Here is a 22330-nt window from a genome sequence, read left to right as displayed (position 1 = left end):
TATCCAAGAACAAAAACTCGACAGAAGAGCTACACACGTGTCATTCAGCTCTCTCCTTGCCAGTTTTACTTCCGGGTCGTCCTTCCAACAGCGCCAACAAGCGCTCAATACTTCTGCCTTGCACCTCCATCTGTTCCCGCAGGTCCCCAATTTGCATACTCAGTTCCGTCTGGTTCTGCGCAAGCTTCAAATTTGAAAGATCTCCCCGATGCTTGAAATGCGATGCGGAGGCAGAATGCATGTCCGATAAGTTGTGAGAGGTTCGCAACGGCTGGCGCAGAATATCGATAGGTGAGTTGGGGTTTTCTTGGTCGTTCTCCCGCTGCCAGGAAAAACCAAAGTGAGGTGATGCCGCGGTTCGCATGAAGGGAAAGACATACGCGATCCCGTGTCATCTTCTCCCATACGAGACTGAACTCCCTGCCTAGTACAAAACTTGGGAGCGTGATCAAGAGTAATCCAAACACCAGGATGGGGAGCGTAACGAGGCGACCGAGAAAGGAGCGTGGCGTAATTTCACCGTAGCCTACGGTGGTAATGGTGACGAGGACGAACCATGCCGCAGCAGGGATCGACTGGTGAATTGACAATGAGCAACTCTCTACAGTCCATAAAGAAAGGGCGTACGGAAAATTGAGTTGGATCTCCATCAGAGTTAATGAACGTTTGGAGAACTTCGTCCCACGTGCCGCGTTCAGCAAAGTATCTGAGCCCCAAAAATCGTGTTAGTGGTATCAAGGAGAGTGGCGGAGAAGGGGGACGCGCAATAGTGTGCTAAATACGGTTAATATCATGACGACGAAAAATCCTATTGCCAAAAGTGCGTGCTGAGATCGTCGTACGGAGAGATACATGACTTCAATCGTCCTATTGGTGAATTGAGATGTCAATGGAGTGAAAGACGGTGTGAAAGCGCACAAGAGAATGGTGTGATTATATCGGAATGGTCTGAACACGCGCAATAGGCGAAACATGCGCAAGATGGAGAAGCGAAAAAATACAGACTTCAGAGCGCGATTAGAGGTAGGAACTGTGGAGAAAGATGTCGCAGGAGTACCGTATCTTGTTGCAGGAGTACTTCAATGTAGTAAGGCAGCACCGAAAGCAGGTCAATGACCCCGTAAAAAGCTGGAACTTGCATTGGCTTAAGAACAATCTAAGAGTATAAAATTGCGCACAAAAAATCCATCCCAGTAGCCCCATCCATGTTGAACTCCACGCCACACATCTAGCAATGTACTCCACAGTAAAGAGTGCCACCAACATGGTCTCAACACCGAACCATATTCGTGTAGAAATGGAGTGAAAAGCAGGAACAGTTTCTAGAACTGTTACAACGGCAGAAACGACGATAAGGCTGGTCGTGACCATATGTACCAGGAAGGCGGATGGCGACGACGTGGGCTGCTCGAGAAGCTCATACAGGGCACGCTTCCACGAGGGCTGCATTGTGAGTTCGGGGTTGTCATCGTATGAGGTTGAAAGGGGGAAGATGTCGTGGACATCCTCAGGCGATGGCGGACGATATTCTTCAGTGAAACGATTGGAGTTGAGAGGTGGGGGACGAATGCGGGTCAGTTCGAATGACGCAGCCATCAGACAAGGTAACCAATTTCGATAATATCTATTATTATACTCGATATCATAGGGTTAGGTCTAGTCACAACTATACAGTTGCATCTCATATACGTGACTCCTCAAAACTTTGCCTCTATCACTCCCGACCAATAATCCAGAAGAAGCATGAGGTGAGCTCACAATATTCGATGACGAGAGCAGCCACTGATATTGCGCCGCAGTGCCAGCAAACTCTCAGTGTCAAGCGTGCGGGGCTCGATAAAGGAGCTGCTCGCCGACGCCAATGGCGAGAAGAAGCGCAACTTTGTAGAGACCATTGAATTGCAGATCGGTCTCAAGAATTACGATCCCCAGAGGGACAAGCGTTTCTCCGGAACCGTCAAGTGCGTTACAATACGCGTTTTTCCTTCTGGTTACTGACCATGACCACAGGCTCCCCAATGTTCCTCGCCCCCGCATGTCACTCTGCATTCTTGCCGATGCTGCTGACATCGATCGTGCCAAACAAATCGAGCTCGAATACATGTCTGTTGACGATCTCAAGAAGTAATTCTTTCCTCGTTCAAGGAGTTCCATGACTGATAGCAAGAAAGGCTGAACAAAAACAAGAAGCTTGTCAAGAAGCTCGCCAAGAAATACGACGCTTTCCTCGCGTCTGAGACCCTCATCAAGCAAATACCCCGTCTACTCGGTCCCGGTCTCTCAAAGGGTACTTTCTCTTCTCCATCTGTTTTCATGTGTGCTGACCATAGCTTCGCAGCTGGAAAATTCCCTACCCCCGTCTCCAACGCCGAAGATCTTAGCAACAAGATCACGGAGGTTCGCTCTACCATTAAGTTCCAGCTCAAGAAAGTTTTGTGCTTGGGTGTCGCCGTAGGCCATGTTCAGATGACGGACGACCAAGTCCTCGGCAACGTCATGCTGAGTATGTATCGTTTTCCTTCACTTGGTTATATACTCACCACACTACTAGGCATCAACTTCCTCGTCTCATTGCTGAAGAAGAACTGGCAGAACATCAAGTCGCTGCACATCAAGACGACGATGGGCAAGCCCGTTCGCCTCTATTAATTGATCGGTTTTTGGCATTGGTGTTGGAGAGATGTTCCGAATGATGGTCAGACTGAAAGGCGATCGTAATGCATAACATGAAGCCCCGCACGCTTATACCAACGGTTTCACGGGAGGGAACTGATTGGGAGCTGATATGGTTTGCCTTTGGGGTTTTGTCCAAACTTCGACATCTTTTTACTCATATTACGCCAAATAAAAAAAGATTTTATAAGACAGATGAAGAAACTTGAGAAAACCGACTCTAGCAAGCTTTGCCCACTTCCGTTTTTCATTGCGAATCAAGCAACTGCCTGTTGTTTTTAGGTCACGTGTGCAGAGCAAAATTTATGCTGTACTTTACGACTAGCTTTTTCACCACTCGAAAAAGCATCAAAATCGTTGTCAGTACCAAGTGCACAACTTCCCAACAACTGACCACCAACCTCCAAAAGTCTGCCAAGCAACTCGGATGTTGCCCGCAGGAGGCGGTTACACGCCAATCGCGTCACTACCAGCGGAGTTACTCCTGATTATCCTCAAGACCGTCTACATCGACACAAGGCGCTGTGTGACGATCTTCGATCCGCACACCTTGTGCAGGGGCTCTTGCGATTGCAAGATTGACTTGAACGACGGGGGCACCCTCACAGAATGGAACGATCACGACGATTTAACATCTCCTTCTGTCTTCCCCTACGCACTCGCATCCGTTTGCAAGCAATGGTACGACCTCATGCTCCTCGTCCCTGAGTTTTGGACGCGCCTCGTTGTATTTGTGGATTCCCAGCCTACCTCTACCACAGATTTGCGTGCCCAGCTTTCTGCTTCGCGCGACCGCGTTTTTGAGGCTCACTAGAGACGAAGAGGCTGGCGCTGTGCAAAATATCCCACTTGTCTTCCATCGACGTCCCTGATCTCACCTTTTTCAACTTTCTCTCTGTTCTGGGAAGGTTCAAAAGCAGCATGATCAGCCTCGAATTGAACCATGTCGACCTCCCTACCCTTCCAGATGAGGATTTACCTAACGATTGGGATTTCCGATTCGACTTCAGTAGCCTCCACCTCGAGGGTCTGAAAAAGGAAACATTTCAAGAATTCGGCCACTTCACAAGCACTTCGCCGTACTTGGAGTCACAAACGATCCGAGCCTGTGAGCTCACAGATTACGGCATTGGCCATTCATACTACCTCGACGTGCAAGATATCAACAACACCGAAGAGTTACTGTCTGTCGTCCCCACACTCTCTGGCCGCTGCGTCAGTTTCGTATCCTGCGGAGGCCTCAACGACGCTGTTTTGGAGCGTCTTTCAGTGCCAGACCCTGACACGGGCGAGTGGGGCCTTGAAAATTTGAAAGATCTCAGTATTTTGAATAGTCCCGAGATTTCTGTTCAGGGGCTGAAGCGCTTGGTAAAGAGCCGAATTGTTGAAGCGTCAGCGCGTGGATACGGAAAGGATCCAGACTACGACGTCTTTGACCAAATGGCGCCTATAGCCTCCCTGTACATCTCCCGCTGCGTTGATTTCTCCGCGGTAGACGTTCGATGGTTCAAGTCGAAAGTGAAAGACTTTTCACTTCAATCATAATATATGTAGGTGAAGTTCGCATTCTCTATCATGATTGAAACTACTCTTATATCCATTACAGGTCTTTAACATGTAATTACATGGTTACAGATTTACAAGTAGCCTGAGTGTTAGATTTGTCGAGGAGAAGATAAAAAATTCATGGTCAGCAGTCGTGTGAGGATAGGGTGGCGAAGAGGCAGGGAACATAGAGACAATACCCCCAGCTGTCACCCTAACGATCGTCCATTCCAACGAACCAAGTATCCAGGTATCGTCAAAATCGGACGGCGCTCGGTCATCACTGTATGCTAGTGAACAAAAATACGAAGTACGTTCCCCAGGTCTCTTTACCCACCACGGTGCCGCCTATCGTTGTTCATCGGGGCCAGGATCACCCTAAACCACCATATCATTCATCGCTCGCCCAGATCTATTCCGAATGTACAACTTGTACGACGGGAAAAGTGAATCGCTCAAAACTCCTCTGGACACGCATGTCAAAACCCGAAAAAGTCTAATGGGAGCCGCTGGTCAGCAGATATCCGAAGAATAGAAACAGCGTACTATCTAGGGACCTCCCGCGCTCTTGGCGAGCTTTTGGCGCTGTCGGGCAGCTAACGGCGGTGTGGCTGATGTAAAGTCGAACGTTGATGACTCTGACTCAATGCCCTTGATGGGTCTCGTCCGCGAGAACATTTAACAAGAAGTTTAGGTTCGGGACATGGCTCAGAGGTGAGTATCATCGTTCTCTCAGACGTGGCGCTCTTTCCAGGCTCTAGTGCCACTCGCTCTTGTTGACAGGCTGCTGACATTCCCTTCAGATCCCAAGAAATGGGGATCCATACTTATCAGGAACCTGCCGAGGGTGAGGGGCCATTTGATAAGGTCAACAATGTCCGCTGGATGCCACAAATATTTCATGTTTTTACTGACCCCTTTGTCAGGATTCCCCAGGAAGCCATGCCCCAACTTCCTGCCTTTAATGAGCTTCCGGTCACGAAAGGAGGACTAGATTGAATCACAAATGCTTTTGTTGGAGACTGCCTTCCCGCCTCGGTCTTCTCACCACTACAAAGTGCATGCTCCTGCTATCCCATTACTTTGTGCAATACAAGAAATTCTTCAGAAGCCTTGCTTGTTTGTTGCCCCTGATAGAGCTTCTCTTCACGCATCTCGATAAGATCGGTAAAATGACATTGCCATCATAACGGTGCAATACGCCACCAACCTTTCTCGTTAACCTGTTAAAGGAGCTCTGAAAGAACTGTTGTCATTCACTTTGAATCCGAAGCTGCATCCCCTGAGTTGTCCCAGATACCTGTCATATGCGAAGTGTTGGGCCCTCAATATCTTTTACACCGCATTCCGCGTCTGCCACAATACCGCTCAACCTTTCATCGGGACGTCATGTTTAGCTTGGACTATTTCCCTGAAGTCAATTTGTCGAAAAATTGAACCTGAGCGTTCCCTCTTCATGCCGAAGGTCAATCCAGGCTTGCCCTTGCACCGAGCTCCTGGCACTGACATCCGTGCCCGTCCTCGCCCGGAAGGTTGTTGTTCTCCTGCCCAATTTCAAATACGATCCCTGGGTGCACCCAGCGCTCACGATAATAATGTATTGGATTGATCGCTGCTAGTGGCAAAATGAAGAATCTCCGGCTTGTGCAAGTTGCGAGATTGTGTCTGGTTAAGCCTGGTTGCGCCTACACTTGATGCTGTGGCGTGACGGGCAGGCCCGTGTAAATTGCTACTCCCTGCAAGCAAATTTAACAACGTGTTCAAACCTACGAACGCTCCGCTGCAAAGCTACACAATCGGTGACTCAAGATTGGATAGCTACAAGGGGAACCAGAATGGAACACGAAATGGAGTCATCATTCACAATTGAAATGTGGACGGGTCTCCCTACCAAGTCTCAACTAAGCGACGACGGCTACTTTTTTCGACTCCGTTATCAGATGTTATCCCCTTCCACATTCTGGAGATCTCCTCGATTTGTCGTATTCTTTTACTAATAAAGCCGTTGGGCCTTGGGGTAAAGTTTTGATGCCGTATAACTCGCGTTCAACACCTATGCTCGTCGCCAGTTGTTACATGTTACAAGGGACAATGTTATTATATTCATGAAGCTATTCAGAGTGGTTGACATTACAGTAAGTAGTAGGTGTAAGTATATGACGTTGAGCCGCAAATAACAATCACCGACAGGGGTGTCGCGATCGAAAGGTCTTCTTGGTAAACCACGTGCACTCATTCAATATCCTTCCGCGACACTAGCTTTCAGTCACCAGTGCTCACCAACACCGAGAAAGCAGCCACTCAGCTGGCCATATGTATCAGAATGGACATACATATCTCAAAGCTGCTGATATCGCAGAATGATATCTTCTCAGGATGATCTGTTCGATCTGAATTCAACACATGGTTGCTGCCAGGAGGCGAGTCGGCGACCTTGGCTATGTCCATAAACATCTGGCCATACTTACATGGCAAGTGTGTCCCCTGGATCGGATGACCGCACCTCCGTTGAGGTGACATAGCTTAATTGGCCCTCAAGGCTTACAGTACCGCCTACTCTCCAGGTTCCGTTGGCGCACGCACTCGTTACTCGGTCGGGACTCAGTGCGATCTAAAAAATGCCTCCAATTTGGTTTTGAAAATACTTAGGTCCGAGGCAGTGGTCGCTATGCAAGAAAAGTCTTGAGCTGTGATATCCTGTGGTGCCTTTCCCCATCTCCCGATCCCAACTACGATCAGACTCGGTCAGACTCGCGCGGAGTCCCAGGGAGTCCCCTACTTTCCATGATGCCCACGCAAAAATAGCGACATATCGATCACCTTGTTCTTCATATTTTCCCCTCATTCACATAATACATATAAATTTCAGTCTTTTTTTTGTTCCCCCCCGAAGACCTCTGTGCTTCCCGGTCGCTCCTTCTTTCCCACTCCTTGATCGTGATGGCCCCAACACCGCCAACTAGCTTGACGGATGCGACACTCGACAATACTTTGGGTTCCCTTCTCCTTGGAGTTGTCGCTGCTGCGTTGTGAGCGTTGGGCCGTTCCATTCTTCTTGAACAGGTTCATAACAGAGGCTTGCAGCTTTTACGGTATCACCACTTTGCAAACATACTTGTACTACCATGCATACCCTTATGACTCTTTGCTTCATAAATTTTCGGTGAGTCTTTACCCGTCTGATCCCAATAAAAATGTTTACCTTTCATCAGGTCGCTATCTTATGGTGCATATGAGCTTTTGCATCTCAAAGGGGTATCTAATCTTCAAGAATAGGATACTGGACGGCTTTCATCTTGCCTTGACGATCCACTGTGTTTACATTTATTCTGTTACGGGGTTTGGGATTATTTTGGGATTAACTCATATTGTCTGGTCTATAAAGGTATGTGTTCCAGCGGGGCTCTTGCGTACAGTCCTGAAATTGTGGCTGTCAGCTGCAAGTTGCACTGAATGTAAGTCTTTTATGGTATCCTGCGCATTTGTTGCTTAAGATTTTTTTTTTTTTCGGAAAAAGGTCTTTATTCTTCTAATGGTTCATAGGTATACCTACCATTCCCTCGCCGCCCAGAAGGCCACTTATCTCCATTTTTAACAGCTTGTACGCAATGCGCGTCTGGAAACGTCAGCTGGCTCCCATTATGTTTTTCATTGAAGATCTCTGACTCCCCTTTGCATCGAATCAGTCGGTGGATATCACCGCGGAATTTTGGGCTACATCGTGGTTAGTTTCCACATTTTTATACATTTCTCAAGACCATCACTTACATGTGTTTTAGGCCTCTGTTGTCACTGGGGGATGTGGTAGGACTTTTCTCGTATTTCTTTTGTAAATTGCTCATCAAAGTTCGGGAATCTCAGTCATAGGTCTCGGTACGTCTGAATGTGACCGTCCTGTCGGTTTATTAATGGTCGGCTTACAGTGCTTACGTATCAATTGTATGGGAGATTGCTCTTTTGTTGCAAGTTTCTCACCCAATATCTGGTAAAAGATACATTGTCAACAGCTACGCTGCGCTCGCAAACATTTCAGTATGTTCCATGTGCGTCCCGACTTACGAGACTTCTAAATTGTCTATAGTGGATCATCAACGCCGCGCTTGGGACATCCACAGCCATCGACTTCGTGATATCTGGAGCTATGTGCTATTACCTTCGAATGAGTCAAGGGAAAGCATCGCAGTATGTTCTTCTCTCCCTTGCGTATTCTCTCCTAATTCCGGAAATAGCCTCGACTCAAGAATATCAGCTTTGATGCAATATACTTTGAGCTCAGGCCTATTCACGAGGTAAATCACTTTATCGATCACAATATACAGTTTTCTCAAAGCCGTCGATCTAGCGCCTGTTCTCTCTCTGCTATGTTTTCAGTGTGTTCTTTTATTGTCATTGTGAAGAAAGCGGTCTTTGATTATCTCAATGCGTGTAGTACATCCTCCTGCCCAATACCTTCGTTTTTCTAGGGATAACATTCTTGTTGACAAAACGTAGGTTCTGTTATTTTGGAGGAACTATGCTGATAACAAATGGAATAGTTTATGTCGGTTCTTTCCTTGCTATGCTCAATGCAAGAGAGCGAAAAGCACCCCAAGTTGCCACAGAAGACGAAGCGGTTCATACCCAACAGAAGAGGATTAACTGCAGAGTCACATCAAGTTTCTGGAGCCCCGCACCACTATCGCCAATATCGCCAGGTAGCTCAACAACTCTGGGACAGGTATGTTTGCCCACCCGCATGCCGCGGTATCTTATATGCCTGACTTTGCCATAGACGAAACCGTGGTAGCTGTTCTCATCCCTTCAAGTATTCTGGCTGCGGGAGCTTGACTTTGGCAACCTACGGCATATCTATATCTTTCCGTGAGTCCTGGTTTTCAGACCAAGACGTGGCAACTTTTCTATTCAAGCTGGTCAGCCAGCCTCACCATCTTCATACACCTACCTGTATTACTATTTTCTAGCACCTGAACTGTATACCTTTCGAAATTTACTGTACCAGTAGATTCTTATTTACCCTGCCAAAATTTGAGTACACTAGCACTCGTCCTCGCGTTTCTTCCCTCCAGCTTGCAAATCCCGATATCTAGGCTTTTTATCATGGCCAGCACGCACAGTATCGTCGGATTGGAGGGCGGGTATTGGAAGATGAACTTTCTAGTTATCCGAAAGGCACAAAGAGACCTGGCGGATGCTTGAGCCTTGCATTGAAAATCTTGAAGACATCCATGAGGAACAAAGTTCGTAATCGTGAGTGCGGGGTTTCCAAGACGGCAGGATTGGTTCCACTGGCAACTGTTCATCGTCAAGCTCCTTTTTCCAAACCAATAATCTAGTCCTCTCAAAGCCATAGAGCCCCAGAAATGGTGCGGGGGAGTCCAGGCCATGACCCGACTCATTCAAACGTTTTCTTGCGACACCAGATAGAGATAGAGCGCGTCGAAAACGAAAGAAAAATGTAAGCTCGCGATTGACATTACATCAAGAACCAAGAGACTCCCAAGGAGAGTCATTGACAGTCGAACTGTTCTTTCACGTGACGAGTAGACATTTCTACTTGCCAATGCATGCCCCCAGTTCGCTTTCAGTCGGGCGACTGAAATCCCATAACTTGATAGATGAATCGAAAGTAACCGGCTGAGAGTGTTTCTTTCGCCCATTTGGTTCAGGAGAAGTGGGCGCATTCCTTTGAAGTAAGAGGTCATCGACTTCGTCGTCCTCTTCGTTTGAAGAGTCCGTTTCCACAACATCTTTGAAGTGACGTGCGCCAGACACAGATAGAGCGACTGGGCGCAGGGGGTTGAATGTGACTGACCCAACTGCATCTGACAGAAGGGTATCAAAGAAATTCTGGACCAGGCAAAGAACTGATACTAACCTTCATGTGCGATAAATTCGAGTACGGGTCGGTTTATCTGCGTGTCACATTCCAAAAACGAGTGCTGACCCTCGACAACAGTATCGTCAATCGTCTTTTCACTGGAGCCAAGGTCGAATACTGATACGTTCCCTTTCTAATCGGAAAAGCTTTCAGCATGAATCTACGACTTAAGATCACCACCAACCGGATCTCCGACACCAAGATAACGACCCAATACATCGACATCAAACCGCATCTTTTGATTGTTCACCTTCCTCTCCGAGGCGTCTAGGGCAGCAGCGGAATTCTGGCAAAATACCTCCACTGGAGAGCCGAGATTGGCGCGCAAGTCCCAGCTATAGATAGATCCGGAACCGCGACCACGGTACGCAGCGTATAGAATGTGGGGCCTTGAAGGGTTGAACTGCACCTAAGATGAGAGATGAGCCAGACTTTCTTAGTAAAGGTGAGACGTATTACTTGTGTGACGCCAGCACGAGGTCCACCTCCAAGAAACATGATGGGAGTTTCACTCTGAGAATCACTGAACAAGGCAATATTGCTTGGCGTCGGAGAAAAGCTCCCAGCTGCGTAAAATGACTCGGCCTCAGAGTATGAGGGCGAGAATGCCAATGCTGAAATTATCCCTACAATCACTTCGAGTCAGACAAGTAATTCATATAAAAATGATAATCTACCTTTGAGGCCGTCTTTGCTTTTCTTTGAAGGTGTCGTATGTAAGCGTTTGCCTTCTCCCGGTCTGGAAACGTCGAAAACCTCAATAGCGTCTTCAAAACCGCAATATAATCTAGCGGGAGGTTGGGAAATTTGCACATAGACAAGCGTGCAACCGAACCTTTCACCCGTCAGGTTAAATGCGAGGCTGTGGGGGGCGATCTGCCGTTCTCGATGATCAACGATTCTATATGATGCACGGAGCTACTTGAGCGCTGTTGAGATAGAGTTAAGAACTGAAACGGGCTGGACTAACTCTACCATCGGATGCATCTAGTAATTTTACCGGGCACTCTCGAACGGATGCGACGAAGCAGAAAGAGGCAGGGTTCTGAGGACTTGCAGTCGGATACCAGACGAAATCGAGGATGGGCGCTGGTTGGTTAAATATGCGAGCATTTGTTGACAATGCAGCAGACGGTTCCGTAAGACTGTGAGGATCGGTAGTAGACATCTCTCCAGAAGATTCTCTGTGGTGTTTAATCCTATCAGCGTGACGTTCAACTCGAGGCATTGAATAAACGAACGGGTCAAAAATTTGGAGAGTTCTGTTTTCGCATTGCGCGAGAGCTAGTGATCCATCTGGGGACCTATTTTGTAAATTGAACAAATTAAAAAGATCGTTCTAAAAAACGCGAAATTGAACTGCTCTATGTAATAGAATCACATACCATTTTACGAGCCGTACGAAGTTTTCGGGAAATAAAGGGTCGGGAGAAAGGTTCAGACTTCTCGTCAATTGGGGTTTTTTACCGGTATAGTACACAGGGGGCGACCAGACATATTCTGACGTTGCCTCCATTCAAAGTTCATGAGTGGAAGAGTTGAGCAAGATGATAAGCAACAAGGCAAAACAAAGATCTTGCCAGTGAACATGTAACAAAATCCGCTGCGGCATCTGCGCAAATCTCGAATTATGGGCCAGAGTGCCAGAAAAAAAAGAAATAAGCAGAAGGAAGCACGGTGGTTTGTCTGTTTTTACTCCTTGTCAATCAACGACCTTCTCTTCGTCATCCATCTCCCTTCCTCTTCAGCGGCTTGCGCTTCCTTCTTGATGACAGCGACCCAGTTGAAACAGGTATCGCAGTCGACTGCCTGGTGTTTTTCACATTGGTATGATTCCTCCGTCATCAGCGCTGCGACAGCCCCGTGAGCGTAGGCGTTTATTGGATGACGCGCCTGAAGAATCAAGACACAAGATGCTTGTCAGTCCAATTCACTTGCACCTTCCTAAACGCACCTCCATCTCCGACTCGAATTCGAAGAACTCCGACATCTCCTCTTCGATTCGGACATTGTTTCCCATTCGGTAGTCACAGCAGCAGATGTGGCAGTATTCATCTCCATGAGTTGCACAGAACATGAAACCGTTGACGACAATCGATTCTGTAGCCATGTTGGTGAACGAAATACCGTCCGGCGTCGAATACACGTTCAAAGACAAGTGTATGGTGCTGACTGCCAACTGGAGAGCGACTGGGACCCTGAACGTATCTCCCTATTTATGGGTATCTGAAATTTGAGGAAATAATGGGCTTCCCACCCTTGGCTCAAACGCTTGACACGTGCCTGTACCTCTTTGAAGTGCAAACGAGTGTTGTTGATGCTGGCATGACTATTCGACGAACGAGCAGTATGACAAGGCAAGAAGGATCAATAATTCACAAGTCCGAAGAGTTTTTACATAGATACACGAGGAATACAACAGAACCAAGAAAGGGTCGGGGAGCAAGAAGAGTATCAGAATTCCAGCCGAGTTGGATCAAAATTCCAACAGTTGAGTCTGATCAACGTTGACCCAGCTCGACCGTTTTTCCCTATAAATTCAAACAGCAGAAAGGTGAGCTAGAGAAAAAAAACACACAACCAGAACGTTGGACTAACACTCTTTTATGAGGTAAAGGCGGCAGCGTACCAAGCACGAGCTTGACCGTCTTGACTTCAAAGCCCCGGAAACTGAGAGCCAAGTGGCCACCATACCCATCTAAACCATCAGAACGCGTGACATTCAACTCCTCCTCCTCATCTTCCAGGAGATTCGTGGTGAAGGCTTTGACGACAGGTAGATGGTCAGAGAATTTAACGAGGGTCTGTGCATGACCGCCAAACGCTTCGTAAAGGCGGAGAATAACCGTTGTGGTGGTAGACTTGTCGTCAAAGTTAACGGGATCTTCGAAGGAATCATATTCTCCGCGTTTGACTGTTTCCAGGAAGACGTTACGAGCTCCCTCAACAGTAAAGGGAGCTTTGAACGTCGATAAAAGCTCCTCAGTGCCAGCCGGGATGCATCGTACTGAAAAATCTCATCTCAGAAGCGGCAACGGTTGATGTGTGAAAGCATACCTCTCAGCGGAGAGTTGTACAAATACGCAGCCTGTGGCACATCGGACTCGAGGAAGTGTCCTTGGTGAGGCATGACAGCCCAAGAGAATCGGTGTTCTCCTGATGTGGAATCAGCGGAATGTGCAGGACTAGCTAGCACGCAAGGCATACCTTGGTCTTGTTCAGCATCTGGAGCAGTTGCTGCACGGAGAAGAGAAATACGCAGGACGTTGCCTTGGCATGCAAACCCGTACTTGGACTCGGACAATATCGCTACACCATATCCAAATTCACTCAAATCCGCATACTTGATCATGAATGTTAGCCAAAAGAAAAGATCAAAATCGTTAGTGAAAACCTTGTGACCGCAGACTTCAAACTACGCAGAGGATGAACTCATCATTCGTCAATGAATGGAAGGAACATACCTTGGCGATATCCCACGTAGTGTTTTTATGGGTGGGGCGTTGGATGTGGCCGAACTGGGTCTCGTAGGTGGCATTCACGTTGTGTATGTTGAGAGGAAGCTCGACTGACAACACATCAGAGTCAAAACAAGATGTGGAAACGATGGGATAAACGTTACATTTGAGGAACTCGTGACGCTGGTGCCAATCAACGATAGCATCAAAATTAAAGAGGGATCGAGAGTTTTCCTTGACAGTAGCTAGAACGAAATTGAAATGAAATGCTGTAAGGCCCAAAAGTGGACGGTCGCACCAGTGGTCGCATCCAGCGAGATCTATGAGAACATCTTAAAACAAAACCCATGTATTAGGACAACAAAACTCACAGTGACGCTAATGGTACTCTGACCATACCTCACCTCTGCCCTGACAGAAGCGCGCAGAGGACCTTGAGAGACCACAGAGATATTCGAAAACTCCAAAGGTTTGGCCGTCTCCAAATGATGAATCTCGACATCTTGAGAGAAAAGTCAGTAAGCAAGACCGGGTGTACGGTAGCGGCATATGAACCCCAAGCGTCCCAGTAGTTAGGTCTATCCTGGAAAATGACGAGACCACCGGTGGTACCTTCGGGAATAAGCTCACGGCTACACACAGAACAATCAATATGGAGTGAAACCTAAGGAGGCAAAACGACTTACTTGAGCTTAACATCCAACAAACTGCTAATCCTTCCCTTTGAAATGGTCATCTGAACACTCGCATTTCGTAACACAAAGTGATCCGATCCATTAGTATAAACTGATTGGAAAAAAAATTCGTAAGCCAGAATCCAACGCCTAACAAGGCGTACAAACCTGACACGGGCATAAGATGAGCATGCAAAGCATTCGTTGGACTCCTCAGCGCTCCAGGACTTCCGCCATCAGGACAACACATAATTGCATACCCCTCCTTCCCATTCTCCGACGCCTGCAGAACCTGCGCTTTCAACGCCGGACCCGCTTTCACCAATGGGATCTTGATGATGTCCCACCGAGGCAAGAAAGTGGTGTTGAACGCTACGATTTTGCCTCCTAAAGACTTGGTTCTGGAGGAGGGTGTGAGCGGGACAGAGTGGGGGAAGAGGATCGAGAAGGCTTCTTCGAGAAGAGCTTCGCCGTCTTTTTTCACTTCTGCGTAGAGCTTTTCTGCGTCGTCGTATACCATCCCGCTAAAAGAAGATGAGCACTAAGACGCAAAATGCAATCTGATAAACTTACATGGAAGAACCAGGGAGCACTTGTCACAAACTAACGTAAGTATATACCCGAGAGATAGGTCTCAAAGCTCACCATCATGGACTGCAGGCGGGCAAATATCAACGCACACATTCCAAAAAAAGAGGAAAGCCACGTACATTGATTCAAAAGCACCTTTTCCCAACTATCATCAATCGCCTGTTTAGGGTAAACGTAGTCGTTCTTATGATACTTGTACAGCGAAGCCAACGTCGTAGCTTGCTATAACACTCGCTTGTCAGTGATGACGAATCCAAAAAAAAAAAAAAAAAAAAAAAGTCGCTGCGTACCTCGACGTCTCTCAAAAGTATCTCCGAATGCCGATTCCCTTTCTTGATCGATCCATGCGAAGTGTACGTCCCACGATGGAACTATCAACCCCAGATATAAACAGCCAACCACGCAACAACAATACGAGCCAAACCTCAAGATACAACTCTCCGTTCCTGCTCAGATCATATCAGTAATTTGAACGAGCCTCCACTAAAGGAAGGAGACTGACCAATTGGGCAGGCTCTTCCCCTCTTCACTAGTCTTTTCCACATCCTCAAAGAACTCATCGACGGAACGTCCCATGCTGACGGGGGGCAGCTCCCGATGGGTGTTAGTCACTGCTCGAATCCTACGAAGCTGAAAGGCTGTTAGTGTGACCAATATGGAAGGAGGTGAAAGCCTCACATTTTCCAACATCTTTGCCAAGGGCCCTCCGCCCCCATCTCCATTTCCAAATACTAGAAGCGCAGTGTCGGACGACTCCAGGTTCTGAGTAAATGAAAAAATGAGTAAGATTTGACAGAGAGTGTGTAGGGAAGGAAATCCCACCTTATGGTTAGTTAACCCCTTGTTAACGTCTCCCACTGTAGCTTGCGCAGTGTATGTATCCACTGCATACAAAGTGTGAGTGAGGGTAAACAACAATACCTAGAAAGCAAACCTGGCGTCATATGGCACAAAACCTGGGTCCCATCGAGTCCCACCCAGTTAAAGGTAGAATGTGGAAAAACGTTACTGTGCATAATCAACAACTCCGTAAGAAGGAGAGGACCGAAAAGACATACATATTATTCCTGTACGGAAGAGACGGTAAATCAAAACTCAAAACTGAAAAAGCAGGCTCATACCAAGACAATTTTTGGGTGAAGAAATACTTCATCCCTAATTCCTAATCAAACGTGTTCAAAAAAGAAGAAAGAAATCGCCCACCAGCCCCTCTGATCAACTGAGGCAACGCCCCCGTCAACCCAAACGAATCGGGCAACCAAGCGGTCTCACACCGCTTCCCAAAGCGCGTCTCAAAAAACCGCTGTCCAAACAAAAACTGCCGAACCAGCGCTTCACCCGAAGGCATGTTCGAGTCGTTTTCAACCCATGACCCGCCAATGGGGTGAAATTTGCCTTCGAGGACTTTTTCTTTCACGCGGGCAAAGAGGGGTGGGTATAACTTGCGGTGGTGTTAACAATGGAATGTAAAAGAAAAAAAAGGGCAGAAAAAGCACCTGTTCAAGCCATTTGTATTGTTGTGCTGAGCTGCATGTGAATCGATGTTCTGGGTATCGTTCCATGAGGTCTACCTGCGTGGACCATGACCGCGCAACTTTCTGCTGGGTAACACGGTATGGCCAGAGCCATGCGGTATCGATATGGCAGCTGTTTTGGAATAGTCAGCATACAGAACTTGAAAATTGGGAAAAAACTGACTGTCCAATACCCCAAACATTTGACTTTTTGGAGCCTTCATTATATATCTCGGCGCCTTTGGCTTCCCATCCTTCTCCAAACACCTCTTCAGCCAGTTTACGTGCTTCTCTGACTGAGGTCGGATCGCCTTTATCAAAGACGTTCATGATCTCATTAGCCACCTTTAACGCTTTATTTTGGAGTCTGCACAGAAAAATATTAACATACAATTCTCGTTCCCAAAGAGAAACTCACGGTGTGTTCCCAGGAAGGGTATCAATCAGCTCTCTGAGCGTCTGGAAATCCCAAAGTAACCCCCAAGCATCTTGATTCGGAACGACGAGGTCAGCAGAGTCCAAGGTGAAGTATCTGTTCATGTCCGGCGGGGCAATGGTGTCCCCGTTCCATGGAACACCAAACATCCCATTACAGCTGGACTCGATGACAAACTCGTGAACACCCTTTTCGCGCTCTTCAAGAGGGATGATATATTCGACCCTTCGGTCGCCTCCATATCCACCAGTGATACCTGGACACTATGAGGTCCGTTTATTTGGTTAATGACTACCACACACCTTGTAGAGGAGTTCCTTCTGTGCTGTATATCATTGCCTCGCATCCTGGGTCGAACTCGACTGGGAAAGGTTACCCTGAGATTTAACGTACGTAATGGAAGCACGTACATTGCACGCGGTCATATTGCTGCCAGTACCCTGGTATGACTACGGTGACTTTCCACCAGTGGTTTGTCTGTAGACATTGTTAGACATGAAGGTTTCTAATAGCGACACAGACTTACCCCTGGAAATAAAACTTAGATATTTGTTGGTAGGCAGATACAACGAACTCACATGAAGGCCCAAAAGAGTCACCCTGTTAGAGCGACAGTGAGTAGACTGCTTTGAATGAGTATTTATTTAACGGACCTTTTTAGCAGACCTAAACTTGTGCTGCATGGCCTCTTCAAAAGTAGGTTTTGTGTTTCCTGGTGCGCTCCATCTTATGGGAGATGAAGGTGATATTGGGAACTATGTCTGAGTGTACTCACACTTTCAGCTTTACATACTCTGGAGTATCAAGACGATGGAGAAATAGAATAGAGGACAAGTTGACGTCCGAGTAGTGACCGCCATGGAACGTGGATAGCCTATCCTTTGTAAGGTTCTTTATCCACTTTTGGCCTGGATTATAGTTGAGTTGTGGATACGCCATTGAGTACTACTCAAGTAGTATTGTAGTAACGAGAGTGCGTAAGTGTTGTAACCGCAGTGTAACCGGCAAATGCCGAGAACGCGTCGCGTCGGTTGAATTTGACTCCAACTTCAAGTTGTTCTTCTATTGAAATGCTCTTCTGCTCATGTCAGGTCTAAAAAACTCGCCCTTTGGGAAGCGTCTGCGTGCATCTCACAAAGACGAAGAAGAACCAACAAAGAAAAAGCTCATCAATCCCATCTTTGGCCTACCATCTTCAACTCCCTCCTTGGACTCGAGACCCAACACAACAGACAGCAGCGCTGCTCCAGAGTCTCCAACCGATGTTAAAAGGATAGCGAGGGGAAGGGATTATACGCCGAGAGACTATGGCGACCGCTTCGTCCCATCGAGAGACGCTGGAGATATGCGCACCTCCTTTCATTTGTTGGACGAAGGTGGCCCATCCACACCCTCAAAGAACAGGATAATTCCCTCGGAATCAGATGCTCTCAAAGGTCACTTTTATCTTCAATCTCAACCAAAACCTTTATTGACTCTTTGCAGAACAAGCCAACGCCATTTTCAACTCGATACTCCACACCGAAGTCACCCCTCCATCTCCCCGACGTCCCATCTCCCCCACCCGCCCCATTGCCATTGCCATAGCCTCCGGTTCCGCACCCGTTCCACCATCAACACCAACCCGCCGCCGTCTGTTCAACTACCATTCTCCCACCACATCCAACCCCGCCACACCCACCCGCAGACTCGACACAACCACAGATGAAGCCTACTCCATGAGCCCAGTTCGCGCAGAGAGCCGCCAGCTTCTCGAATCCCCACGACGTCAGCTCCGAAGCGTCTGTAAAACGCCTTATCGGGTGCTGGATGCTCCAGAATTGGCGGACGACTTTTATCTCAACCTCGTCGATTGGTCGAGCACAAATGTCTTAGGGGTGGGGTTGGGCTCCTGTGTCTACCTATGGACAGCACACAACGCAGCGGTGTCCAAGCTGTGCGACCTAGCCGAAACGAACGACACAATTAGTTCTGTTTCATGGGTCCAACGGGTACGATCGCTCATTCCCAATCTTCCTAACTCAGCTAAAATTTTCTTTCCATAGGGAACAACGTTAGCCGTAGGAACACTCGCAGGCCGAATGCACATCTACGACGCCAACACCCTCCAACTCCAACGAACCTACCAACAAGCGCACACACAACGCATTGGCGCCTTGGCCTGGAACGCACACATTCTCTCCTCTGGCTCACGCGACCGCATGGTCCACCATCGAGACGTCCGCGAAGCCACCACGCGGCCTTTCAAGCGGTGTACCGGCCACCGACAAGAAGTATGCGGCCTCAAATGGAGCGGGGACGGCGGGCCCTCATCAGCTAACCTCGCGAGCGGCGGAAACGACAATAAAGTGTGTATATGGGATTTGAGGGGATCGCGAAGGGGCGCGAGCACGAGCGCTGCTGCAATAGCGGGGGAGGAGGGACCAGGGGATGCACCGCTATGGAAGTTTCATGAGCATACGGCGGCGGTCAAGGCGTTGGCTTGGGACCCGCATGTGTCAGGTGTGCTGGCTACGGGAGGGGGAACGCAGGATAAGCATATACGGTTCTGGAACGTGATCAATGGGTCGATGCTCAGTGAGCTAGACACTGGTAGTCAAGTACGCCCTTCTTTCTCACTTTTTTTTTTCATCCCTCTTGACCTATGTTGCTTCAAGGTATGCAACCTGATCTGGTCACTTACCTCACACGAACTCGTCTCCACACACGGGTTCTCATCCACCACCGCGCAGAACCAAATCTGTATCTGGAAGTATCCTACTCTGAACATGGTCGCCTCTTTAACAGGCCACACCAATCGGGTGCTCTACCTCGCCATGAGCCCAGACGGGGAAACGATCGTCACGGGCGCTGGCGACGAGACTCTCCGGTTCTGGAACGCTTTTCCGAAAAAGGAGAAAAACGAAAGGGAGAAGGAGAGTCGGCTTGACTATGGAAGGCTGATTCGATGAAAGATTCCCTCCCAATCGTTCCTAACCAACATCTGTACTCCGTCGGACCTCTTTCAACTATTGCTCCATCTACCATATCGGTCGGCATCACATCGACCTCACAATCCTTTCTCTCTCTCTGTCTGCATCAGCTAAACCTTCAACCCATCACGGACAACAACAACAACAGCACCAACTACATAATAATCCACTACCTACCAAACCAACCTAAATCCCATCGTGTATTGAAGATAGCATCTACCCACCCAAGCATCATCATCATCATCGTCACATCACCCTTCCCTTTCCTGTTCAAACCTCCATTCTGTTCTCTCTCATTTCTATCGCCCTTGTCCTGCCCTCTGCTCTCTTTGTCTTTGTTCTTCCAACCCACTCTAATCCTTCCAGTCTACCAAATGTACATGGACTGACGTCTTTTCTTCCTGCTTTTCGGTATATAGTTTTTGTCGGTTTTTACAAGTTTTTTCTCTCTCTCTCTCGTACCATGTCGCATTCTTTTTGAATTTGTAATCTCCTCTCTCTCTTTCCTCGTTTTAGCTCTCTCTTGATTGGAATAAAATACTCTCGTCATCTGTCTGAATCCTTGGTTCTTGACAGCTAGCCCGATGATATCGAGGACCATATGACTGACCTCGTTGCAACTAACCCGATTGACAGCCCAAATGTTACAGCATAGTCAAACGCCAGCAGGTCAACTACAGTTGGTATACTTAATTATATCATTACACATTAAATACTTTAAAAAAAGCAATATAAAAAGTAGTTACGGTATAAAGCAGATAGGGATATAGCGTCTAGGATTCCTATATAGCACAGCACAAGGTCCCGAGTCCGTTATCGTTATCTGTATTCAGCGAGGGGGAGCGGAGGCCGTCCATCGTCCGATCGTGTAATCTCTTCGTATATGAGCACTACGATAGAACAGTGTCAGTAGGGGCGAGCAAAGCGGAAGGAAGCAAACCTTTGAGCTGCTCCTTTGGCAACGGATCACCAAAGTCAAAGTCAAAGAACGCTGGATCTAGGGGTTGGGCAGTGGGTTCATCTTCGGGATCGTGGTAGGGCTAAATGAAGCGATTAATAAACGAGATGAATGGAGGAGAATCAGCCTTACCTGTAGGTAAGGATGTTGCAGGGCTTCCGAAACTTGCAGACGTCGTTTTGGGCTGAAAGTCAAGCATTTTTCCATTAGGTCAATAGCCTAAGAACGATCAAAATCAGAAAAGTAGGGCAGATTGAGATAGAGAGCAACGCACAAGTGGATTTGCGTTTGGGAACATTTGCGCAAAGCTCTTTTTCTTTTTAAAAGGTAGTGCCCGAATATATTCTCGTGACCTTGAGGAGTTGATCGCGTAAAAGTCGTCTATCGAAGGGGTCCCGAGGGTTTCGAGAATTAATGAAAGCTGGTGATGATCTGGAGAACGACCCAAAAGATGTTACGATCTGCAACGGCGAATATAGAAAAGCTTTTACAATCCCGGCCCGGAAAGAGAGGTCTTCCGCTCAACATCTCAGCCAAAACACATCCGACACTCCACATATCGATGGCGCGAGTGTATTCTTTAAAGGTAAGCATAACTTCTGGTGCACGGTACCACCTGACAGAGGTAATAAATGAATCAGTATAATCATCAGGAAGTTTGAGAAGGAGAGAATTCGTGGGAAGTCCGAAACTCCGGACTGTCACCAAAGGACAAGCGCTAGCAGGGGTGCGTGGGCAAAGTGATCCGTACCGGGTAGCGACGTATTCGGTCATGAATGTACTCGTGTCGTCAATGTCGGGTGGCGGACGAGCAGAGCGAGCCAGGCCAAAGTCACAGATCTTAATACGGTTCCGGTTTAGACGTCCAAAAAGATACGAAGCGGGAGCGGTACCTTGAGATCACAATTGGAATTGAGCAAAAGATTCGACGGTTTTAAATCCCGGTGGAGGACGTCCGCGGAATGAAGCGCTTTCAAAGCGCGCAAGGTCTGAACCGACATAATCAGAGTGACACCATACGACCGCGAAACAAGGGCGGCGCACTTGGTATATGAAGTACTGGCAGTGGTCGTCGCTGAGTTCCTGTGTCCGGATGACACGATGCAGATCGGTCTCCATCAACTCCTGCACAAGATACACCTCATTGAAATCATAAACACTTGGGGGGTAAAGGATGTCAAGTATGCGAATGATGTTTTCGTGACGAAAGTGGCGCAGAAGCTTGATCTCGCGAAGGGTTCTCAGACAGAACATGGAATGCTCAAAGGGTGCGATGCGTTTGATTGCAACTTTACGCTGAGTTGGCAGGTGTATTGCTGAGCTACAAGGAGAATGAGATGATGCTTGGTATTGCACGCGTCAGAGACTGACCAAACGATGCCGTACGCGCCTTCGCCGATGACATCGAGGGGGCTGTAGGTATTTCCGGTGATGAAGTTTTCCATGCGTTCATCCATGGTCGTTGTAAGAAAGGAAGTAGATTCAAGGTAACTCAAGGTCATAATTCAAATCCCGACGTTTCTCGGATTACTCGCTTCAATACTAAGGGTTCCTGGAAAACTCTAGGAGGGCCCAATCTTGGCAGGGGTTGTAGCATCTCATCGCACCAATATAATATCCTTCAAGGTCTT

General features: G+C 47.7%; 8 protein-coding genes across 8 annotated transcripts; 3 read left to right on the top strand and 5 right to left on the bottom strand.

Moving 5' to 3' along the window:
• Nucleotides 1-40: 40 nt before the first annotated feature.
• LACBIDRAFT_297800 (uncharacterized protein) lies at nt 41-1596 on the bottom strand (the record flags this gene model as incomplete). Its single annotated transcript, XM_001881141.1, has 6 exons — nt 41-322; nt 381-575; nt 628-706; nt 766-1004; nt 1058-1128; nt 1179-1596. The coding sequence occupies 6 exons, from the start codon at nt 1594-1596 to the stop codon at nt 41-43; spliced, it is 1284 nt and encodes a 427-aa protein (XP_001881176.1).
• Nucleotides 1597-1726: 130 nt separating this feature from the next.
• LACBIDRAFT_294417 (60S ribosomal protein L1) lies at nt 1727-2864 on the top strand. Its single transcript, XM_001881317.1, has 6 exons — nt 1727-1748; nt 1800-1961; nt 2011-2124; nt 2172-2287; nt 2339-2503; nt 2552-2864. Exons 1-6 carry the CDS (start codon nt 1744-1746, stop codon nt 2647-2649), a joined length of 660 nt encoding a protein of 219 aa, XP_001881352.1. The 5' UTR covers nt 1727-1743; the 3' UTR covers nt 2650-2864.
• Nucleotides 2865-2998: 134 nt separating this feature from the next.
• On the top strand, nt 2999-4294 carry LACBIDRAFT_327388 (uncharacterized protein; the record flags this gene model as incomplete). The annotated part of the gene is made up of 4 exons (XM_001881316.1): nt 2999-3032; nt 3173-3469; nt 3490-4191; nt 4280-4294. Coding segments are annotated over 4 exons (1047 nt in total), but the record flags the coding sequence as incomplete, so codon positions are not given.
• Nucleotides 4295-7441: 3147 nt separating this feature from the next.
• Nucleotides 7442-9004, top strand: LACBIDRAFT_297798 (uncharacterized protein; the record flags this gene model as incomplete). Its single annotated transcript, XM_001881315.1, has 12 exons — nt 7442-7603; nt 7656-7673; nt 7762-7942; nt 7998-8022; nt 8080-8091; nt 8142-8250; nt 8300-8400; nt 8448-8507; nt 8561-8588; nt 8648-8705; nt 8754-8935; nt 8990-9004. The coding sequence occupies 12 exons, from the start codon at nt 7442-7444 to the stop codon at nt 9002-9004; spliced, it is 951 nt and encodes a 316-aa protein (XP_001881350.1).
• Nucleotides 9005-9768: 764 nt separating this feature from the next.
• Nucleotides 9769-11484, bottom strand: LACBIDRAFT_297797 (uncharacterized protein; the record flags this gene model as incomplete). Its single annotated transcript, XM_001881140.1, has 8 exons — nt 9769-10040; nt 10094-10229; nt 10281-10505; nt 10556-10722; nt 10774-11014; nt 11067-11280; nt 11338-11435; nt 11482-11484. The coding sequence occupies 8 exons, from the start codon at nt 11482-11484 to the stop codon at nt 9769-9771; spliced, it is 1356 nt and encodes a 451-aa protein (XP_001881175.1).
• A 304-nt stretch (nt 11485-11788) lies between these two features.
• Nucleotides 11789-12206, bottom strand: LACBIDRAFT_297796 (uncharacterized protein; the record flags this gene model as incomplete). Its single annotated transcript, XM_001881139.1, has 2 exons — nt 11789-11989; nt 12051-12206. 2 exons carry the CDS (start codon nt 12204-12206, stop codon nt 11789-11791), a joined length of 357 nt encoding a protein of 118 aa, XP_001881174.1.
• A 241-nt stretch (nt 12207-12447) lies between these two features.
• LACBIDRAFT_184967 (glycoside hydrolase family 38 protein) lies at nt 12448-17708 on the bottom strand (the record flags this gene model as incomplete). Its single annotated transcript, XM_001881138.1, has 27 exons — nt 12448-13103; nt 13133-13252; nt 13304-13439; nt 13491-13511; nt 13561-13659; nt 13714-13823; nt 13922-14056; nt 14110-14186; nt 14241-14340; nt 14397-14752; nt 14911-15041; nt 15110-15190; nt 15244-15265; nt 15322-15449; nt 15498-15581; nt 15642-15703; nt 15754-15827; nt 15941-15974; nt 16023-16260; nt 16316-16466; nt 16518-16700; nt 16752-17025; nt 17072-17131; nt 17180-17246; nt 17340-17369; nt 17423-17495; nt 17545-17708. 27 exons carry the CDS (start codon nt 17706-17708, stop codon nt 12628-12630), a joined length of 3486 nt encoding a protein of 1161 aa, XP_001881173.1. The 3' UTR covers nt 12448-12627.
• A 2852-nt stretch (nt 17709-20560) lies between these two features.
• LACBIDRAFT_250005 (uncharacterized protein) lies at nt 20561-22156 on the bottom strand (the record flags this gene model as incomplete). The annotated part of the gene is made up of 9 exons (XM_001881137.1): nt 20561-20631; nt 20682-20781; nt 20832-20918; nt 20974-21131; nt 21191-21315; nt 21451-21539; nt 21593-21688; nt 21744-22020; nt 22071-22156. The coding sequence occupies 9 exons, from the start codon at nt 22154-22156 to the stop codon at nt 20561-20563; spliced, it is 1089 nt and encodes a 362-aa protein (XP_001881172.1).
• Nucleotides 22157-22330: the final 174 nt, after the last annotated feature.

Source organism: Laccaria bicolor, genomic scaffold (assembly GCF_000143565.1).
Source record: "Laccaria bicolor S238N-H82 LACBIscaffold_12 genomic scaffold, whole genome shotgun sequence".
In the NCBI taxonomy this organism is placed as follows: domain Eukaryota; kingdom Fungi; phylum Basidiomycota; class Agaricomycetes; order Agaricales; family Hydnangiaceae; genus Laccaria; species Laccaria bicolor.
The sequence above is the reverse complement of the archived record's forward strand: the minus strand, read 5'-3'. Positions and strand labels throughout refer to the sequence as shown.

Bases quoted from the DNA above. Each gene is read 5' to 3' on its own strand.
- LACBIDRAFT_294417 (XM_001881317.1), top strand. The intron at 1,962-2,010 runs GTGCGTTACAAT...CCATGACCACAG, and splicing joins CGTTTCTCCGGAACCGTCAA to GCTCCCCAATGTTCCTCGCC. The intron at 2,125-2,171 runs GTAATTCTTTCC...ATAGCAAGAAAG, and splicing joins TCTGTTGACGATCTCAAGAA to GCTGAACAAAAACAAGAAGC.